Below are 20,510 nucleotides of genomic sequence, written 5' to 3'. Positions count from 1 at the left end.
GAGAGACCAGTTTCTCCACCACAGGAGCAGGAGAGAGACCAGAATGCAATGCAACCATAAGACAGGTTTGGTTTTGGGCGAGGCTGCAATCAGAAACACTTATAACTGCTGCTGAATGATCACACGTTAAAGCTATTTATATGTCTCTTTATATAAAAAGTATGTCCACCTTTGAATGAAAGCAACAAGTTCACGCCTCTTTTCTGGGGTCGTCAGAAGGCATTCTGGGAAACGTAAGAAATCACTAACTGAAGTAGAAGTAGATGAGGCAGGTTGAGTGAAAGTAGGTTCCCCAAAAAAGTAAATTACAACACTTCATCAAAGTAACTTCTGGAATGTATTGAACATCACAGACTGATGATATGTAACAGTGCAAAAGGATTTGTCCTTTAAGTCTGGCGTAAATCAAAGCAGCATAAAACTGCAGGCCGATCAAAAACTTTTACCTCAACTTTTTAGGAACTGAGAATAAAAGCCTCATTTTTACCTCAACAGCCACACATTTTTGACAATCTGATCGTGGGTTGTGAATGAGTTTTATGAGTTGTATGGCTCTACCTATAAATGACTGTGGAAAACTCCATTTCAGGTAAATAAACATGAAAATAATACATCACTATTTCTCAGTGGCTGTTTGGATGAAAGCATGGGAAACAATGGAAATGTTTTCTGTATTGATAAAATGATAATAAATTCACATGATGTCAACTTTGGTAGTAAACTGCTCCTTGTTATACATTCTTCATGGAAATTTACAATGTGTTGAAGCAGAAGTGACCTTGAATTTCACATACAGTATAGTTATATTTAACTTTAAAAAAGGCAATAATGCAGCACATTTGAGATTGGTTGCATGTTAAAATAAGAAAACCTATTAGATTATATATTGGGTATCTGTTAACCTTGCACTTTGAACAAGATACTGTTAGGTTCCAGTGTGTCCAGGTTGGGCATTGAGGACAAATGTATGTACAAGCAGTTAAATGAGACTTAAAAGAATTGATGTTGGAAGTCTTTCCATTTTGTTAAGCATTTAATTTTTCTAAATGACCTTTAATTCTGAGGTGTTCAGATAAAGAGATTTGGTTTAATCAGTGCAAAGAACAGAAGATGAACACACTCGGCGGCTGTGGCTCAGGAGGTAGAGCGGGTCATCCACTAATCAGACGGTCGGTGGTTCGATCCCCGGCTCCTCCAGTCCGCTTATCCTTAGGCAAGATACTGAATCCCAAATTGCTCCCGATGGTTGCGCCAGCACCCTGCGTGGTAGCTTGCCGCCATTGGTGTATGAATGTGTGTGTGAATGGGTCAAATTAGAAAAGCACTATATAAATGCAATCCATTTACACTCAAATTGAGGAAATATTTTCAGCGGTCCAATTTGCACTACTACATCTTGAAGTGTAATTTCACACAGATATGCAACTTCTGTGAAGTTGATTGTATAATACATGAATAGCACTGTTGCCCTCTGTCGTTTGTGTTGTGTTCACTGCTGCACTGAAGTTTCTTCTGTAAATGTCACAATGCTTTTTTTCATCTGTGTTAAAAGCTGCAGTGAAAAGCACCATGAAACTGAACGTGGAGGGATCCTCTCACACAGACTTGATCATCATTCGGGTGGCGCGGGCGGAGTAGGGGGCGGGACCCTTCCAGGTGAGCCAGTGGAGGCCGGACGCCCAGCCCAGGTGTTCTCCGGCGGGGTGCCAGTAGCCGTTCAGGCTGGCGGAGCCGCAGCGGCTGAACCACCAGCCGCCGCCGCCCTCCCAGAAGCTGCAGTCATTCTCGATGATGTCGCCGAAGATGCAGAGCGAGCAGCCGTCGTTGTCGCGGTCGATGGTGCTGAAGCCAAAGCCGTTCTGGTCGATGCCGGCGTACGTCCCACGGATGGCGTCGCCTTTGGAGAGAGTTGGAATGGAAAGTCAGTCTCTCGAGTCTGGAATTCAGAGGTTTCTTTGTGGTGCTATGTGTAGCATTTTAACATGAATACATCACTATCCCATTCATTTTGAACACTTTAGTATAATTACTGTAAACAAACCAGACCATCAGTGGTCAGCCTGTCAGCCTCTATCAGCCTCTACTCTGCATCCTCCATAGTTTCTCCACCTGGTGGATCTGGAGGGAAATCTGCTGGATCGCTTTACGGCACAAAACAGGAAGAGGTTCTGTTCTTCCAGAGCAAACGGAGCTAAAGCTGAAAGAGTTTCTGGCAGCAGATGGTGGAAGGAGGGAAAGGAAGATGGAGAAATCACTTCCAACATGTTGATCCTCTTCAGGAGGGGGAGGGGGGCGGGAAGCAACGGGGCTGATGGGAAATGTAGTCTTAATGTGGAGAAACACTAGAACTAACAATACTACTGGAGTGAGATAGAGGAGAACAATCAGCTCCAACATGGACTCATTTGTTTACTGTAATCATATCAAGGTCTCATAATTAATTTGATAACAATGACATATTGATGTTTAAAATTTCTGCACTTAGCACCTTTAAATTTGCCTATATAAAATGATAAAACACAAAGAACAGCATGATAAGAATTTGCCATTGAGATAAAAAACAAACAAAACAAACAAATAAATGAAACAATGAAATCGTCACACCTCAAAAAAAAAAAAAACTGAACTGGATAAGATTAAATGACATCAACATTTAAGGAGGAAAACAGTATATGAAAAAAAGAATGAATAAATGAAAAATAAGGGGAATATTGGGGTGTGTGTGTATGTTTGAAGAAAGGGAGAAGGAGGGAGATTTCATATTCATATTCAGCAGCAGTAAAGTAAGAAAAGCCGGGTCTACCTGCGTTCCCTCTGTATTCCCCAACAGTCAGTCTGAAAGCCTTCTTCTCGCTGCCCAGTCTGAAGTCGCTGTACTCGGCGAAGGCGGCACCGCCCTCATGGTCCCACAGGTCGACCCTCATGCTCCACCGCTTCCTCTTGTTCTTGGTCAGACAGAAAACCCTCTTCAGCCCGAGCCAGTGGTCCTCTGAGGGAAGTGATTTCATGTTTCCAGGATTACTTTCATGGCAAAACAGGTCATGAATTGGATACGAAGCCATGACACCACGAGTATGTTAACCAAATCACCAGGAGAACCCAGTCAAGGCTTTTTCCCCCCATGTGTTAGGCCTACTTATAGTTGTTTTTGTTTATTCTACTGTCATACAATAAAGTCTTGTCTGCACTACATGTGAGATCCTGTAATGTTTTGTCCTGCATCTAGTTTGTCAAATCTGTTTTGTGTAACTGCCTTGTCATATGCTGGCACCAATTAACCAACACTTTTATTCAAATCACCTTACGCTGCCAAGAGAGCATCCATGTTAAGCATGCATTACATCAGTAGGAAACTATAGGCAGCATAAGTATCATATTCTACCTGTTAAAACACATAGGGGACAGCTGGACAGGTGGTTAACCCTAAACCTAACCCACTAACCCTAACCCTAACCCTAATACCCCTAACCCTAACCCTAACCCTAATCCCCCTAACCCTAACCCTAACCCAAAGTGACCAAATCAGAAAGCCATGCTATTCACTAACTGTGTGCAATGAGTGGAAAGCTGCTTAATAGTGCTGGTCAAAAAATGAAATACATGTGATCGCTGTCAGATGAAAACCTCATAACTCCAATTTTGTTGATTTTCATGTTTTAACTTCAATTGAGGGATTCCATGGTGTTCTATGGGTTGAGAAAGTTCTACAACACTTGGATTTATGAAACCTTTTTAAAATAAATTAGATAAACTCAATGGTCACATGGTTGTCAAGCTAAAAACAAGGCTGTATTTCTTAGTTTCTGAAAGGTTGACATTTTGGAGATACAAGGTTTTCACCCGACAACAGCGATATGTAAATCTCATTATTTTGCCGACATAATAGTGCTTTGTAAGCAAGGCCATGCAAATCGAGATTGCACTAACACTTCACAACACCAACTAAGATCTTTTTAAAGTTAAGACTTTGCACACGTTCAGAGTGGCTGCTGTCGTCGCTGCAAGACACATGGTCACCAACAAGTCAGGCAAGGAGGCAGAGCCGGGATTTTCCATCCTAGAGTCTCAGATCAGATCAGATCAGATCAGATCAGAGAACGCTCCAATTATACAAGAGCTTTAGGGCGCAAGGATGCCAGGATTGGTGGATTGGACTGAAGGCTGGTTTTTGCTTTTTCCCTAAAAAGGTCAAAACTCCAGCAACACTTGTAGTATATAGAACAACTTTATTGTTGGACCAACGCGTTTCGGCTTGTGGCCTTCATCAGGGTCATCATGAAACACATTACAAACAACATTTAAATAGGGTAACCGAAAAAAATTCAAAAAGATAAAAAAATAATAAAAGACAACCAATCATATACATCCACACACGTATCAGCCAATGGGGTACCTACAGAGATGGGTTGGGTATGGTCATGTGGCTTCAGGCCAATCGTAGTCCCAGAGACAAGGGGAGTGTCCAATAAGGGGCATGGGTGACACCATATTGGGTCATAAACTGGAGAAGTGCGCCTAAGGGGTGGTACTTCATCTACTTTATCATAAAAGAATAACAAAAAATAATAATAATACATCATAAAAAAAGAAAAACAAAAAAACCTACAAAACCAAATAAATGAGAGATATTTACAAACCACTACACAAACTCATTAATTGAGAAGTCCTCATTCATGCCCCCTGGAAATAAACTTTTGAAATAGAAAATCCAAAATGCTTCTCTCTTTTTCCTGAGAAAATTGACATTACCACCTCTTTGGCTGGACTTAAACACGTCTATGCCTATAAAAAATAGAGATGAAATGTAATGTTGCTTTTCCCTGCCAGTATCAATAAAGAAAATTAAGCACATTGTTATTTTTGCCCTGCTCTACCCATTGAGCTACACAGGGAATTGAACCCGTGACCCAGGCAGTGTTAGTGACATGCTCTGCCCATTGAGCAATAGATGACTATGCAGACAGACAAAAGGGGAGGAATGTACAGTATGTTTATTTGTTTTTGATAACAGTTGTTCCTCTGCTTATTTGTGTTTCTGTCTGTTTCAACCACAGTTACTCCTCTCTCACCACCAGCCCCCCCTGCTGGGTGAAGGGTGTTATGTGTACTCAGTATTGAAATAATTTGCAGTTAAAGGAGCTTTAAACCCTCAATAAAGTCGACCACATTTTTTCTATCAGGCTTAATAACTGAACAACATAGGACACACAGCAGCTCCAGGTAAACATCACGTATAAGTAGGCCTACTTTACTTACTCGTCAGGTTTCCAAAGCCGTTTTTATACGCTGCCCATTTCCTGCGGAAGGAAACGTCTGCTCCAGATCGTCTCTGAAACACCGTCCAGCCTCCGTCCGGCAGCATCTCACAGTAAGCCTGAGGAGAAGTCCAGTAAACACAGCATGATGTCAGAAAACAACCCGCCGATGCATTTTCACACAACTTTCTGAACAGGAATGTTCGGCTGCAGAAACAAGTAAAGATCAAGTAGATGATTGAGATAAAAGTTTGAAAAATGTTGTTTCTGTTTCTCTAAATCCTTTAAAAGGAGCATTTGACTTTATAGATTTTGATGGATAATTTCATAGGTATGACTGCAGTGAATGTGCGCAAAAGTTGGAAGAAGTTGAGATATCTCACCTGCACAAATATGATGTATTTCTCTACTTTTTTTGTTTTTATCATTGTATTTTATTCCTGCGTTTTTATCACTTTTTTTTCTCTGTGCAAATAAACTGAAATACCTTAATGGAAAGCAAGGGTGGAAGTAACAAATTACATTTACATTACTTTGAGTAGCATTTTTGTACTCTTGTAATTTTGCTTTTACTGAAGTGTGTTTTGACTGAAGTATTGTACTTCACTATATTTTATATCTGAGCACTTATTAAATACAGATTTTGTTATTTATATTTTTGTATGACCTACTGCACATTTTGTATTTTCTAAAAATTCCAATAAACAAAGTTGTGAAAAAAAAAAAATACAGATTTTGTAGGCTCTACTTAAGCATTGCATCAGAAACTGACCAGTCTTAATTGTGGTGAATGAATCGTGTTGATTCATGCTTTGTTTTAATTATGCATTTTATTTTTTAACGTTTCCTGTTTCATTAAAAAAAAAACTAGTTTGAACTCTCTGTGCTCTTGTCCTTTTTGCATTACATGGGAAAGGACATAGGCTGTAACACTTTCCCTCTGAGTAGATTTGAATGAGCTACTTTTTGGAGACTTGACTTGACTTGGGTTCTGGTGACTTGGGACTTGACTCTGACTTGTACTTTGATGACTTGAAAAGGTTTCTAAAGTCTTGACTTGAGATCTTGTGTTTGTGTAAATGACTGTGACCGAAGTGATTTGTTCTGACTTGACTTGCTGTTCTACATTTAGACTTGGGACTTAACATTAATGACATGGACTTGACTTGGACTTGACTTGATAATCTGCATTCGGACTTGGGACTTGACTTGAGACTTGTGCTTCAGGACTTGAGACTGACTTGGGACTTGAGCAAACCTCTTCCAGGTCTATCGTTATTTTGTGTTCTGATACCTTGAAAGGTTTTTTGACTCCCGGCGGCTGGATGATATAAACCCCACTGGCTGCATATGGTGAGAGAGCCTTAATCTGTGTGCAGTCTGTTCCTGAGACTGCATCACACACACACACACACACACACACACACACACATAGAAGAAAAACAGCACAGCAAAGCACACTATAAACAAGAAGGAGACGACCAAAGTTGAAATTGAATTTAAATGTGTGGCAACTTTTGTTTTATTTTTAGACCTGGTACTTCATCTGTAAACAATAAAACATGCACAGTACCTTGAGGAGAAGCTGATCTCCGCTGGATCTAGCAATACAAACAGACACAGTTCTTAATATGCATTACAAAGCTTCTGGCAGAAGAGAAAATCTTTACGTGTTTGCATGTGTAAATTACAAACAGACCCTGAGGACAGAGGATTTTTTAAAGTTCAGCCAAGAGTATTTTAGAGCAAGTAGAGGAGGAAGATACGGGACAGAGAGAGAATTGTTTGTTATTATTGCGTTATTATTATTATGGTGAATGTGTGTTTTTACCTGAGTCTGTTCTGAGAGGCTCAAAAGAAAAGTGAAGATCAGTCCACAACTTCCAATCAGACTCTTCATCTTTACCTGATTTTCTAAGCAAACAGTAGAGTAAGAATATTAAAAACAGTGACCTGTCTTTGGTAATCAAATACAAATTCTTCAGAAATTGGTCAAAATAAGTTGAATCTACGGTAAACGGCAGAGCAACACCCAAAAACAAAACCTGAGATTTCCACCATGACATTTCTCACAAGATGCCAAATACACAGATTTTGCTTCTGACTCCTGACAAAAACCTCTCGCATTTTAGCATCGACTCAAGCAGCTTCATGAGACTTTTAACAAACTTACACTCTTAATAATCCTTATGTTTATTCCCTCACACACTCACCTGGGCGTTGGATAAAGAACCATGTGTGCCAGCTCAAAGTCCACACCAGGAAATTCACATAATAGTCCTATTGGTATACCAAGCACACCCACTTCATGCTTACAGCAAGTGTCATCGTGTCCCAGTAACTACACCCATACTGAAGCCACACACACTTTCACCCGCAGTGTGACGGAGGGAGCTCAAGTGTAAACAACAGAGGAATTCAAAGCCATCTGTAAAACTTCCAGTAAAAACATTCCTCCAAAGTCATACACCAAGCACTCTTCCTACAAAGTGTGTCCTCACTTCTCATAATCACCTACTTTTCTTCACTGAGAGTTCCTGACATTTTAACATTACAAATAATCTGTTCCCAGCAGTGTGTGTACATTCCTTGCTTTCTCCCTTTTTCCACTAGCCTCAAGGCAAAAACATTCCCTGGCAGACTCGCTTCAGGACTGACTGATAAGGGTTTCTGAAGGCCGATACCGATATTTTAACAGAAGGCGCTGATAGCCAAAGTAGCTTTACTTTGGCTGCTAATTTATTCTTCCTTTCACAGTCATTGGACAATTCAAATATAGTAGGCTAGTTTCTTTTGCAATTGCACTGTACGCCCTTTAGGAAAAATCTTCATTCACAGATCAAAATGTATAAAAAAAAAACAAACAACCCGACGTCCTCTGTTTAAAAATGAAAAACGGTGTAACCATGTTAGATCACTGAAATCTATGAATTTAGGAATGTGATCTTATGGAGGACCAGTACCACTCAATTTCAGGTCCAGTAGAATTTGGTCAAGACCAGGTTCAGAGGGGGTTGAGACCAAGTCAAGACCAAGACCAAACTAGGCAAAAAAATGTTTACATGTATTTTACATAGGCAGTCATGTCTGCGTCCAATAGAGAGCTTTCAGGTGACATAACACCCTCTGGCGGCCATATTGGAGGTCCACAGACCTTGGGCAAAAGTGGCTGTGAACAGCTGATTGCATTGTGAATACACCTTCCTGTTTTTGGAAACTGATCATTTCCCCACTGAGACATCTGACTGATTTTATGTTTTAGAAAATGTCACATTGTTAGCTAGCTAACCCTAGCATCTGGTCAGCTAACCATCACTGTCTTGTTGTAAACACTCTGATTCATGCACTAGCTAATAGTAGTAGTTAACATTGTAGAAGTTAGTAGAAGTTAACATTAACATCAGTGTGTTTGCTAGCTAGTTAGCTAGCTAACAGTTTGTTCAGGTTAACTGAGCTGACTGAGTGTTTTGGAGTAGAGACTAGGGCTAAAGACAAGACAGTTTACTGTGTCACAGTAACCAAATCCACCTTATCACACTATTCACTTTTACTGAGAACGTTACTGAATTGACCTGCACACCACAACAAGCTTTTTCAAGTATTTATTTTATTCTAACTCAGTTGTTATATATTCAGCCATTATTTGTGCACAGCTAATTCTCCACTGGACCTCCATGATGGCACCATGGTTACTAGGAGATCTGTGATGCAATTGTAAAGCTGCTGAGACCAGTCCAAGACGTCGACAAAGTTGTTCTTGAGACCAAACTCAAGACTGAGACTGGACTTGAGTCCTCCAGTCCCGCTGCACGTCCTCCACCGCACAGAGAGCCACGGAGCAGTCGTCCTCCTCCATCCCAAACCCGGGGAACAGCGGCTCGGTGAAGGTGCTGCTGAAGGTGTGAAGGTGTCTGAGGGTGCCAGAGGAGACGCTGTAGAAGGACAGGGTGCCGCCCGGCCAGTCCAGATACACCCCCACCCTGCGTGAGCGGGAGGGGGGCGGCGGGACGTCCACGGGCCGGTGGTCGTGCTGAGCACTGTAGTGATCCTCGGAGCAGTACAGGCTCCAGGACTGGTCGGTGGACCCGAACCCGCAGAGGTGGGAGCTGGCCCTCCGCCGGATCCCCCTCGCCGCCACGGCCACGTCCACCCAGCGCCCGCGCCACTCCACCTCCCAGTAGTGGCGCTGCGTGAGGCCTTGGTGACACAGCACCTGGGAAACGCTCTCGAAGCGCTCGGGATGGTCCGGGTACCGCTGCCTCCGCCTCACCCACGTCACCCGCCTCCCCCCGTCGTACAGGAAGAGAGACTCGGCCGCCGTGTTCGAGTCCAGCGTCAGCTCACAGGCGTCTGGTGAAGACAGAGATAATAAATAATATTATAATGAACTTTATTTATATAGCACCTTTCTTACGCAGAGTTTACAAGGTGCTTTACAGAATTAAAACAGAATACGATAGTGAAACAAATATACAAATAAAATAATTAGAGAAGTAAGTAAAGAGAAGTAAAGCCAACAACAACAACAGATGAATTAAAACTATAGGCAAAGTGAATGAAATAGTACAAGAATCACAAAAAAGCTAGTCTAAAAAAGTACGTTTTTTAAAGAAGATGGGGTTTTCAGTCTTGTGTTGTCACCACAGCACCCTGTTAGCCAATCATCATTAACATCATAATCAATATAGTGTCATAACAAATCATCAGGAACCAGTTTTTCATCACTTTTATTCTGGATTATGGTCCAGGAGCTACGATTAACCGGATTTGTGCTGATTTTGAGTCAGTTTTTCAAAAAATTATTCTGATCCAGATACCATAAGATCAGCATTACAGACTCCAGTCAGTCTTTAAATAGATCTCTATCCTGCCATCTGCTGGACAAATAATGTTACAACATGTTATTAGGCCAAAAACACAAGTGAAATAGATGAAAAAGTGTAAAAGACACCATATACTACTTGAATTCCTTTATCTGCACACATACAATGCATAAGAACTAAAGCTAAGTTCAAAGTCTCATTGGATGGCTAAACTGTAAAGTGACTTAAGTGCTTTTCAAAAAGGCATCAAAACAAATAATAATAGAAGCCAAAAATGAGGAAACACACATTATTACACTCACATGTTTTCAATGTTGATTTCAAGTAGCACTCTGCATTATGGTCCACACTGCAGACAAGGGAGAATATAAAGAAATACTCACTCACAGTAATAATATTAGTCAGTGTAAGACTTACTAATATTAAGGAATGTCTTATAAGACTTGTTTTCATCTGGCTTTTGTACTTCTTGTTTCCAGCACACTTGGTATCACTTTGTAGCAGCGCATTTTGCATTTACTCAAAGTGAGAAACATTCAGATTAAAGTTGATTCCTCTGCACTGGGTTAAGAGAGGAAGTTCCACCATCACACTTTCCTCTTCCGTGATGATGTAATGACTGCAAAGTTTACATATCTATAAATACGTGTTGTTGCACTTTGCATCCTCTATCTGCTGTGGTTAAATTCATCTGCACTGTAATGAACCCTGTGTGGCAATAAAGGGAAACTTGAACATGAAATGAAACTTTGAACCACAACTCATGTTACAAACAGCAAGAAATATCCATCTTAAGTAATCATTTACTCTGAAACAATCTGCCAATGGGCTGCGATAATTTCCAACGGCAATCAACTTTTTTCAAGAATTTTCTTGAATCTAGATTAATGTTTTGGAACCAGTGGTGTGATGGAGCTTCATTTCAAGATATTGTCACTTGAATGGTGAAAATGGTGAAACTGCACTGAAACAAGTGAAATTATCTCATCCCACTGGCAGATTTTTCTGCTTGTTTTAAAGCTGCACAGGCAACTTCACACATTGGCGGCTCCAAATGGCAGCAAGAGGTAACTGTTTAAAAACTGTTTGAACTTCAATACCCAGAAATCCTGTATGACGTCAGTAAATTGCTTACAGCTTTCTCATGTTTACCATCCGGCAATCTACAGCGTCTCAGTTAGTGGGGTTGGGACGCTTTTCTATGCTGCTGTCCCACTTTGTGATTTAGGCTGATAAGACAGGTGGATTTTTACATAAAAGTCTTACCTAGTGCAGCTTTAAGGAAAACAAGGTTTTTCCTCTTTTTTTGGGGCGTTTTTGCTTCATTTGATAGTTGACACTAGACAGTGAAGGGTCCCAGGACAGATTTAAATCCAGGACAGATATGCACCTTAGCCAACTGAGCCATCAATAATCCCCGGAACGATGTTAAGACTCGATATGAGACTAAATACTTTGTTATGATGGATAGTTTCTGCATTGCACTGTTTGTTTTACCGGAGTTTTTCCAGTTTACAGAGCGGGTCGTCCCGATGAGAAGAGATCAGCTTGGCTCCGGAGTCCTGCAGGTGGTTGTAGCTCAGGTCCAGCTGTCTCAGGCGGGACGGGTTGGATCTCAGCGCTGAAGACAAATAAGTGCAGCCTTCCTCTGTGAGTCCGCAGAACGACAGCCTGGGTAGACGACATTCAAGTCAAGTCAAGTTATTTATTGTCATATGCACAGAGAAAAACAAGATGCCCTGGACAATGAAGTTCTTAGTTCGCTGTCCTCTCTGATGCCAAAGAAAAACTAAAATAGAAAGTAAGACAATAAAAATTTCAGCTCAGAAAAACAGCATTCTCTTTTTCATGTTACAGATGAGGTCTGTCTATTTCGTAAATGTGTTTCAAAGAATTTAAAATGGGTTTGGCCTATCTGATGTGTCTTGTTCAGCTGTATGAAAAAAGCCTTTCTACCTCTCTCCTTTGCTCTTACCTCTCTAATTCCTTTTCTGTGCATTTCTCTATCATTCCAGTGTCACAGGAATATTTTTGTTTCATTTATCTTCAGGGTAATATCGCTCTGACCCTTGCAGTCCTTACTATTGGTTGTAGGGCTGAACGATTTTGAAAAAATATCTAATTGCGATTATTTTGACTGATATTGCAATTGCGATATTAGAGGGAATGATAATTTTTACATCATTATTCTCATTTTCATTGAAAAACGTATTAAAATGATTATGGTGTGATTTTTGCGGGGATCTGTACCAAACAAAGATGTTTTCTTAAGTCTGTAGAATATGATGTGTAGGCCAGGACATCTCTGCAGCACGACAATATTTAATGTAAAGTGGTATTTTGACACACATTTCGCCTTTAACAAATATTGCGCCTCGTGCGATTTGAAAATTGCAGTAGGCCATACTGCGATTTCGATAAAATTTTGATTAATTGTTCAGCCCTAATTGGTTGCGTGCAATGCTGGCAATCTGGGAATCGAAGCTTATTTTACTGTTGCACTCAAGGCAAGCTGCTCTAGATAAGAGCATCAACTAATAGGGATGGGACGATATATATCCAAATTCTATATATCGCGATACGAAAATGTGACAATACATAATGTGAGGCAGAAAAATGAATCGCGATATCAGCTGCATTTTATTCTGCTGTAGTAATCACAAATGAAACGCTTGACCATCACAGTTTCACAAGCTCTTCATCCAAATTATATTATTGTCACTTTGTGACGACATTTTTAAATTGTAGCCAATGGCATCGCTAGAAAGATTTGTGTCTCAGAAATTAACATAATTCTGCACAGTCAGACTTTGTTGTGATTGAACTTTTATGTATTACGTCGTATCGTGGTTGTATTGAATCGTGAACCCCATATCGCGTATCGAATCGTACCGTGAGATAAGCCGATCGTCCCGTCCCTATATCATCTAAATGTAAATCCAGCTGACCTCAGTGTCTCCAGTCTACAGTCTGGACTCCCCAGTCCAGCAGAGAGCAGCTTCACTCCTGGATCCTGCAGCTCGTTGTCGCTCAGGTCGAGCTCTGTCAGCCGAGAGGAGCTGAGCACTGAGGCCAGAGCTTCACAGCAGCTCTGCAGCTTGCACTCGTTTAACCTGCAGAAGAGAAATTGATTTTTTTTCTGGAATTCCATGTGTTATTGAAGTATTCCACTGATAAACTGAACTTCTTCACTCCTCAAAATTATCTGTTTTGACATGAAGAATCCCTACCAATTCTTTCCAGTTCAATTAAATACAAAAAGTCAAATTAATCCTTATTCCCTGTGTCCTTTTTCATATTCTGTGGTCACTAAGTGCATAAAAAACACAGACAAAACTTTTTTTTGTCTCCATCTCCATCCAGAGATCAACCTGTCAATCATACAGTGTGGGTGGAGCTGTGATACTCTGTTGATGCAGTTTGAGTTTCTCTTTTCTTTTATCGCTGCTCATGCTAACTACCCAGTTCTTCTTCTTCTTCTGTTTATTCCAAACAAACTGGAAACGTTAAACTACCAGACACCGGCTGTTTAGAACAGACAATGGAAAAGCTTTATGAACTGGATATAGGTTGAATCACTGTTGTGTTAGAGCAATTGGTGATAGAGCGCAGCAAAACATATATTTATATGAAAATGTTGCAGATTATTATTTTATAACAAACAAGAAAATGGATATGCACCTAACTACATGCATGGGCCACAATATTATTAGCTGTGTCTAGTGAAACTGCAGCTGACCTTAATGTCTCCAGTCTGCAGTGTGGACTCTGCAGTCCAGCAGAGAGCAGCTTCAGTCCTGGATCCTGCAGGTCGTTTCCACCCAGGTCCAGCTCTCTGAGGTGGGTGGAGTCACAGCCGAGAGCCGAGCCAATCTGCTCACAGCTTTTCCCTGTGAGGCCGCACCAGCTGAGCCTGACAGGCGGAGGGAAAAAAACAAAAACAGTTACAAGCATCCTACACATTATCATTGTTAGTTCACTAAAAGATGATCCGACCCCACCCTCCTCATTATCATCTTCATTGTGGCTGCCATCTTCATCATTGTTGTATCTTAATGAAGAAAAAGATTTAGGTTTAAATGTTTGACTTGGCACATTGCTGCAAACTATGGCTGCATTCACACTGCAGCTGAAAGTTTCCCAATCAACATGTGAAACACATCTGATGTTTTCTAATCAGAGTGAACAGCAAAAAGCTGCATGGAGTCACATTTTTTCAATTTGACTCAAATGTTTTGAGATTAAATGAATTAGGCAGGGTCATCAACTGTAGTGTTACAACATCATTTTCATTGCAACTTTGATTCACTGATAAAAGGTTTTCCTCACTACATCACAGAGAGTAGGGCTGCATGATATTGATAAATAATCATATTGTTGTTATTTTGCTGAATATTGCAATCTAAATTCCAATATAGTATACAGACACAGATTTTTCAATATTTTAGATTTTTCAGCAAACAAGAAACCTTTTCAATAAAAAGCTGAGATGTTGTTGCTTAAGATTCACTCTGTTTGAATACAATGAAAGTTTTTTTTTACAATGTGCTATTTAATTTATAGGCCAGAAATTGGGCTCAGGAACAGAATATCATGTTTAGGATCCATTTTGAACAGCCACCACTCTGATAAAATAATTGCAGCTTCATGTGATTTGGAAATTGCATATTACAATTTTCTTTTTTTGTTTCTTCTTCTTCTTTCTTTCTGTTTAATTGTGCAGCCCTAACAGAGAGTTAGCAAATATGTCCTGGAATATCAGTAGGTCTTAACAGTTACCAAAACAGGAGATAACCAGGTAAGTGCTATTATTAACTCTTAACTAGTGAAATAGCAACATCAAGTCTTGTGTTGCGTTCACTGACCTGAGAGTTTCCAGTCTGCAGTGTGGACTCCTCAGTCCAGCACAGAGCAGCGTTACACCAGAATCCTGCAGGCTGTTGTGACTCAGGTCGAGCTTTTTCAGGTGAGAGAAGACTGAGCTGAAAACTGAAGCCAAATCTGCACAGCAATTCTCTTTCAGCTTGCACCGGTCCAACCTGCATGAAAAAACATTATTCATCAAAATGACAGGGATTTTTTTCCTTCACCCTTCTACCCTAACAGCATGGAAAGTGTTTAAAGTCAAGTCCAGGCCAGTCTTCTAACCTGTCAGTCACAGAGACTGATATATCCAGGGATTATGCGATAAAATGAGTGGAAATAGAGAATACATCAGCGTGAAATAACCTCACTGTTTCCAGTTTGCAGTACTGGCTGCACAGTCCCACACACAGAGCTTTCACTGCTGTTTCCTGGAAGTCGTTTCCACTCAGGTCCAGCTCTCTGAGCCGGGTGGAGTCTGAGCTGAGAGCGACGGCCAGGGCGTCACAGCAGTCTCCTTCCAGTTTACACTTATGTAACCTGAACAAAGGGGAAAAAATAGGAATCATGCAGATTTTTAGCTTTATTTTACGAGAATCAATAGATAATGTAATTACATTTCACTATTCTGCCTCATACAGCCAAACAGCAATTGGATTTGTATCATTTAATTGCATTTAATGTTTGTTGATATTAAATTTAACCCCAAGTCATTACCTTTTACCTACAAAAAGTAGTTGCTGCTGTTTGCCAATGTATTGGCAGAGGTGTGTCAACATCTCGAGTCCCAAGTCAGTCTCAAGTCTTCAGGCACAAGTCTCAAGTCAAGTCTCAAGTCTAAATGTAGAACACCAAGTCAAGTCCAAGTCATTAATGTCAAGTCTCAAGTTTCACTGTAGAACACCCAAGTCAAGTCTATGTCATTAATGTCAAGTCTCAAGTCTAAATGTGGAACACCAAGTCAGGTCAGAACAAATCAAGAGTCCAGTATCAATTGAATATCTTAAAGAAAACTAAATATCTAGGACTTTTCAATGCAATATGGTTTTAATTGGATAAAAACTTGGTAAGAGCATCATGAGTTTGATTTCTATAATCAATTTCAACTTCAATAAATTCAATCATTCCATACAAATTCAGAAAACAGAATTTAAATTCAGTCGTCTGCTGGAACAAATCTCATCACTTTCAATCTAAGTCATTTACACAAACACAAGATCTCAAGTCAAGACTTTAGAAACCTTTTCAAGTCATCAAAGTACAAGTCAGAGTCAAGTCCCAAGTCTCCAGAATCAAGTCCAAATCAAGTCTCAAGTCTTCTCTTCATGCATCAAGTCATGTCTCAAGCAATTAAAATTGTGACTCGAGTCTGACTTGAGTCCAAGTCATGTGACTCGAGTGCCCACCTCTGTGTATTGGTGCTAAAGGGAAGTTAATAACACCATTACTGACCTGAGTATCTCCAGTTTACAGTGTGGACTCGCTAATCCAGCAGAGAGCAGCTTCACTCCTGAATCCTGCAGCTTGTTGTCGCTCAGGTCCAGTTCAGTCAGGTGAGAGGAGGCTGAGCTGAGCGCTGAGGCCAAAACTTCACAGCAGCTCTCACTGAGGTTGCAGCGATTTAACCTAGAAGAAAAAATAAAACATCTTTACTCCTGAGAAAAAACACATTTTGTTTATTACATTTTACTATTTTTTATTTATTTATTTATTTAATAAATTTCTATTTATTTATTTTTCATTCATTGTTGAGCCTTCTGGAGGTGGCTTTGGCCTAATTTAACAATTTAAAATTTAACAATTGAACAATTGAACAAGACATTTTTGATGGGAGACGCCCAAATGAGAGCAGCAGATTGGAGTTTTAGTTGCAACACAAACATTTCTCAGAGGCAGAACTGCTCTGAGGGCAGAAATAATCTCATTGGTTGAGTCAAACCTCAGTGGGCGGGGCCAAAGAACCACTGTTTATTCTGAGCGCAAGTTAGCTAACTGGCAAACTTCAATGGCAAAGAAGGAACTCTAGTCAAAATTAAAATAAAAAATATGAATGGTAATGACATTTTTCATTCATTCAGCTAGCTAACTAGCTTAGCTATAGGCTAGTATGGCTAGTTTGAAGATCAGCTGGCTAACTAGCTAACCTAGATAACTTAGTATGGCTAGATTGTATTTTTTCAGCTAGTAGCAGAGCGCTAGGCTTCATAATATTAGCTTCCTCCGCTCTTACCTCTTCTCTTTCACTGGGCTTCAATCTAATGTTACTTAGCCAGAAAAACTGTTCTTTGGCTCCGCCCACTGAGGTTTAACTCAACCAATGAGAGAAATGTTTGTAGAACTAAAACTCCAATCTGGCAAATGCAGACCTCAATGACACACCTGCTTACATCCCTTTCTTCTAACAGCCATGTCAGGTTTCTACATAGGCACTCACCCTAAATAGTACTTGGGGTATTTGCATCACATCTCTGTATTGGTAAATTACAAAACATAAGTCTATAAAGACATAAAAACTGCATGGAAACGAAATTTGTTCACAACCTACAGTATAATTATAACCAATATGCAATAGGAATACCATATTTTAGTTGTTTGCCAAACTCACAGAGCGCGTGTGGATGAAGTAATGACAGTCAGCAGCTTCACCACCCCCTCTTCTGATCTTATGTACTTCTTCAGGTCAAACTCGTCCTGTGTTGCCTCTGACGTCATGAGTTCAAAGGTGAGCGCTGACCACTGGACTGGCGACAGTTGTTTGGCCGAAAGCCTCCCAGAGCTCACGAAGCTCTGGATCTCCTGCACCAACGACTCTTCTTTCAGCTCACTCAGACAGTGGAACAGGTTGATCTTGGTCTCTGGTTCCTCTTTGATCCTCTCCTTGATGAACTGGACAGTCCTCTCCATGTCTTCCTCTCCATCTGCCTCCATATCCAGCACTCTACCGAGGAGCTGCTGATTCGACCTCAGCGACAGCCCCAGGAGAAAGCGAAGGAAGAGGTCCCAATGGCCGTCCTCGCTCTCCAAGGCTTTATCGATGGCAGTCTTGTGGAAGGTGAAGACCGACTTGGGGAGCCATCTTGCGGATATCCTTTTCAGGTATCCGAGGAGAACGTTTTCCTTTCTGCGCATGTAGGCGTGATGGGCGTAGACGGCTGCCAGAAACTCCTGGATGGTCAAATGTACAAAGCTGAAAACCTCTCGCCGCCTTCTCCCCTCCATCACGAAGATCTCTGTGCACACACCCGAGTAGATGGTCGCCTCCTTCACGTCCATGCCGCACTCTTTCAGGTCGGCTTCGTAGAAGATCAGTTTGCCTCTCTCCAGCTGACGGAAGGCCAGTTCTGCCAGTTTCAAAACAACGTTGTCGCTGTCCATGGGATACTCCCCTTCTCTCATCCTGTCGGTCTGGCAGAGGAGGAGGTATGCGTACATCTCAGTCAGGGTGTTGGGCATGCTTCCGGTCACGTTGTCACGCAGCATTTTCTTCAACACAGTGACTGTGATCCAGCAGAAAACAGGTATGTGACACATGATGTAGAGGCTCCTCGATGACTTCACATGGTTGATGACCCTGACGGCGAGGTTCTCGTCATGCAACCGCCTCTTAAAGTATTCCTCCTTCTGTGTATTGGTGAACCCTCGGACCTCCGTCCACTGGTGGATATGTTTTCGTGGGATGCGATTGGCTGCTGCGGGTCGGGAGGTGATCCAGACGAGAGCATTGCCGAGCAGATCTCCTGCGATGAGGTTCGTGATCAGCACATCCAGCGAGGCCGGCTCAGTCTCGTCTCTCAGGACCTTGTTGTGTTTAAAGTTCAGAGGGAGGAGACACTCGTCCAGGCCGTCAAAGATGAACAGGACTTTGCATTCTGTTCCTAGTGTCTCAAGTGGTTTCATCTCAGGGAAGAACTGATGGAGCAGCCCCATTAGACTGTAGTCCTTCCCGCCTATGTTGGGATTTAGTTCACGGAAAGGAAGTGGGAAGAGGAAGCCGATGTCCTGATTTTCCTCCCCTTCTGCCCAGCTCAGAGTATACTTCTGTGCACAGACAGTTTTCCCCACTCCAGCTATTCCCTGGGTAAGCACGGTTCTGATTCGCTTCTCTTGGTTGGCCCGGGGTTTGAAAATGTCGTTGGGTTTAACGGAGGATTCCTCTGTCGTTACGTGGTTGGACCTCAGCTGTCGGACCTCGTGCTCCTCGCTGACGCCTCCCCAGGCTCCTTCGATCAGGTGCAGCTCGGTGTAGATTTTGTTTAAATAGATGGTGTCCCCTTCATCTGTGTTCCCCTCATAAACGTTTTGGTACTTGTCCGTTAGAGTGGATTTCAATTTTTCTTGTACTGCATGCTGGCCAATTCCTATTAAAAGAATAAAAAAACAATATTGTGCTCATATTTGTGTTAGCTCTTTTAAACTTTTCAGCTTTTAATCTTGCATCTGTGCATGTGTATGTTTGAGTTTGAACATGTTAGCATGGGTATGAGCATCTTTGGGACTTTGCCCTCTTACCTTTGCCCACATGAGCACTTGGAACTGATAAAGAAAAAGAAAGAGAAAGTTGTTACACGACCAAACAATTTTATCTTACAAACAAAGGAAACTGTGAACTGCTCTAATCTTTTCTTACTTTTTTACCTTCATCACACATATTCTTCAGTGTTTCAGCCCGGAGGTGGAGTTTCATCCTCTTGAGTATATCCAGTGTGACAGTAACAGCACTATCGTAGCCGTATGTCTGCACCAAAACATCCACAGTACCCGGCCTGTCTGCCCCCTCAAGCCGACATTTTGGAATATGAGGGAATCCCTTGAGGACATCATTGTAAAGGAACCACTGGAAAGTCCTCAGCTCTTTCTCAACCAGCTCTTCCAAAGTGGCCAAGAGAAGCTCTGGGACAGACGCCATATCTGTCCTCTTCAGGTCACTGTGTTCGTGAACTTACTTGCTCTCCTGGTTCAACAGCTCATTTCCTGACACAGGCAAGAGTCAAATACAGTGTAGGTTTCAGTTTTTCAGAGGGCTGGTATAGCTGTCGTCATCTCACCCGCCTCTTCCTGATATCACTAAAGATTTATAACCATGCAATCGTAGCAACCACAGTCAATCCACGCACTAAACAACCCTATTTTCCAGTAAACATAGGGGCATTCCGGTTAGGTCTGCCCTTCTTATCGCCTTTCCATAACTGTGCGATTTGTTTGCATGCCAGACATCATGGTCAAACAAGTTGAGCCAGTCTTATGAAGTGATGGTGCCTGCAAAAGAGGGTGAGATGTGAGTATGAGGGCGGAAGTGTAAGGTTAAATTTCCCCTTTTAGACAGAGAATGATTTCTATCTATTTGTGGTTGAGAGGCGGTACATTATGCCACATTATCAGTTTCATTCTGTGTCATGTCTGCACTGTGGTTCTTGTTTTGGCACCCAGAGGAACCAGCAGAGAATGAGAAAAACCTGCTTATCTTCCCATCACAGAGAAGAGCGATACAGATGCCCTGCAGGAACGTGTGCATTCCTTTTCCTTCAACAGGCTTGCATACAAATTATGCAGCAGGCAGGAGGCTGTCTCA

General features: G+C 41.5%; 2 protein-coding genes across 3 annotated transcripts; both read right to left on the bottom strand.

Moving 5' to 3' along the window:
* Positions 1-698: 698 nt before the first annotated feature.
* LOC139924340 (angiopoietin-4-like) lies at positions 699-7,756 on the bottom strand. 2 transcript variants are annotated; one of them, XM_078281849.1, is made up of 7 exons: positions 7,469-7,756; positions 7,087-7,169; positions 6,829-6,856; positions 6,550-6,647; positions 5,257-5,374; positions 2,804-2,989; positions 699-1,897 (listed from the first exon to the last, which is right to left on the bottom strand). In XM_078281849.1, exons 2-7 carry the CDS (start codon positions 7,153-7,155, stop codon positions 1,596-1,598), a joined length of 801 nt encoding a protein of 266 aa, XP_078137975.1. In that variant the 5' UTR covers positions 7,156-7,169; positions 7,469-7,756; the 3' UTR covers positions 699-1,595. The 2 variants fall into 2 exon arrangements, with proteins under 2 accessions (XP_078137975.1, XP_078137976.1); XM_078281850.1 differs by having other exon boundaries at positions 6,550-6,641.
* Positions 7,757-8,844: 1,088 nt separating this feature from the next.
* On the bottom strand, positions 8,845-19,901 carry LOC139924304 (NACHT, LRR and PYD domains-containing protein 12-like). Its single transcript, XM_071915331.2, has 11 exons — positions 19,577-19,901; positions 19,451-19,474; positions 17,547-19,299; positions 16,394-16,567; positions 15,308-15,481; positions 14,944-15,117; positions 13,818-13,991; positions 13,027-13,191; positions 11,576-11,749; positions 10,381-10,427; positions 8,845-9,605 (listed from the first exon to the last, which is right to left on the bottom strand). The coding sequence occupies exons 1-11, from the start codon at positions 19,845-19,847 to the stop codon at positions 9,025-9,027; spliced, it is 3,711 nt and encodes a 1,236-aa protein (XP_071771432.2). The 5' UTR covers positions 19,848-19,901; the 3' UTR covers positions 8,845-9,024.
* Between the last annotated feature and the right edge of the window lie 609 nt (positions 19,902-20,510).

Source organism: Centroberyx gerrardi, chromosome 24 (assembly GCF_048128805.1).
Source record: "Centroberyx gerrardi isolate f3 chromosome 24, fCenGer3.hap1.cur.20231027, whole genome shotgun sequence".
NCBI lineage: Eukaryota > Metazoa > Chordata > Actinopteri > Beryciformes > Berycidae > Centroberyx > Centroberyx gerrardi.
Note: the sequence above shows the minus strand (reverse complement) of the source record. Positions and strands in the feature narration are given on the sequence as shown.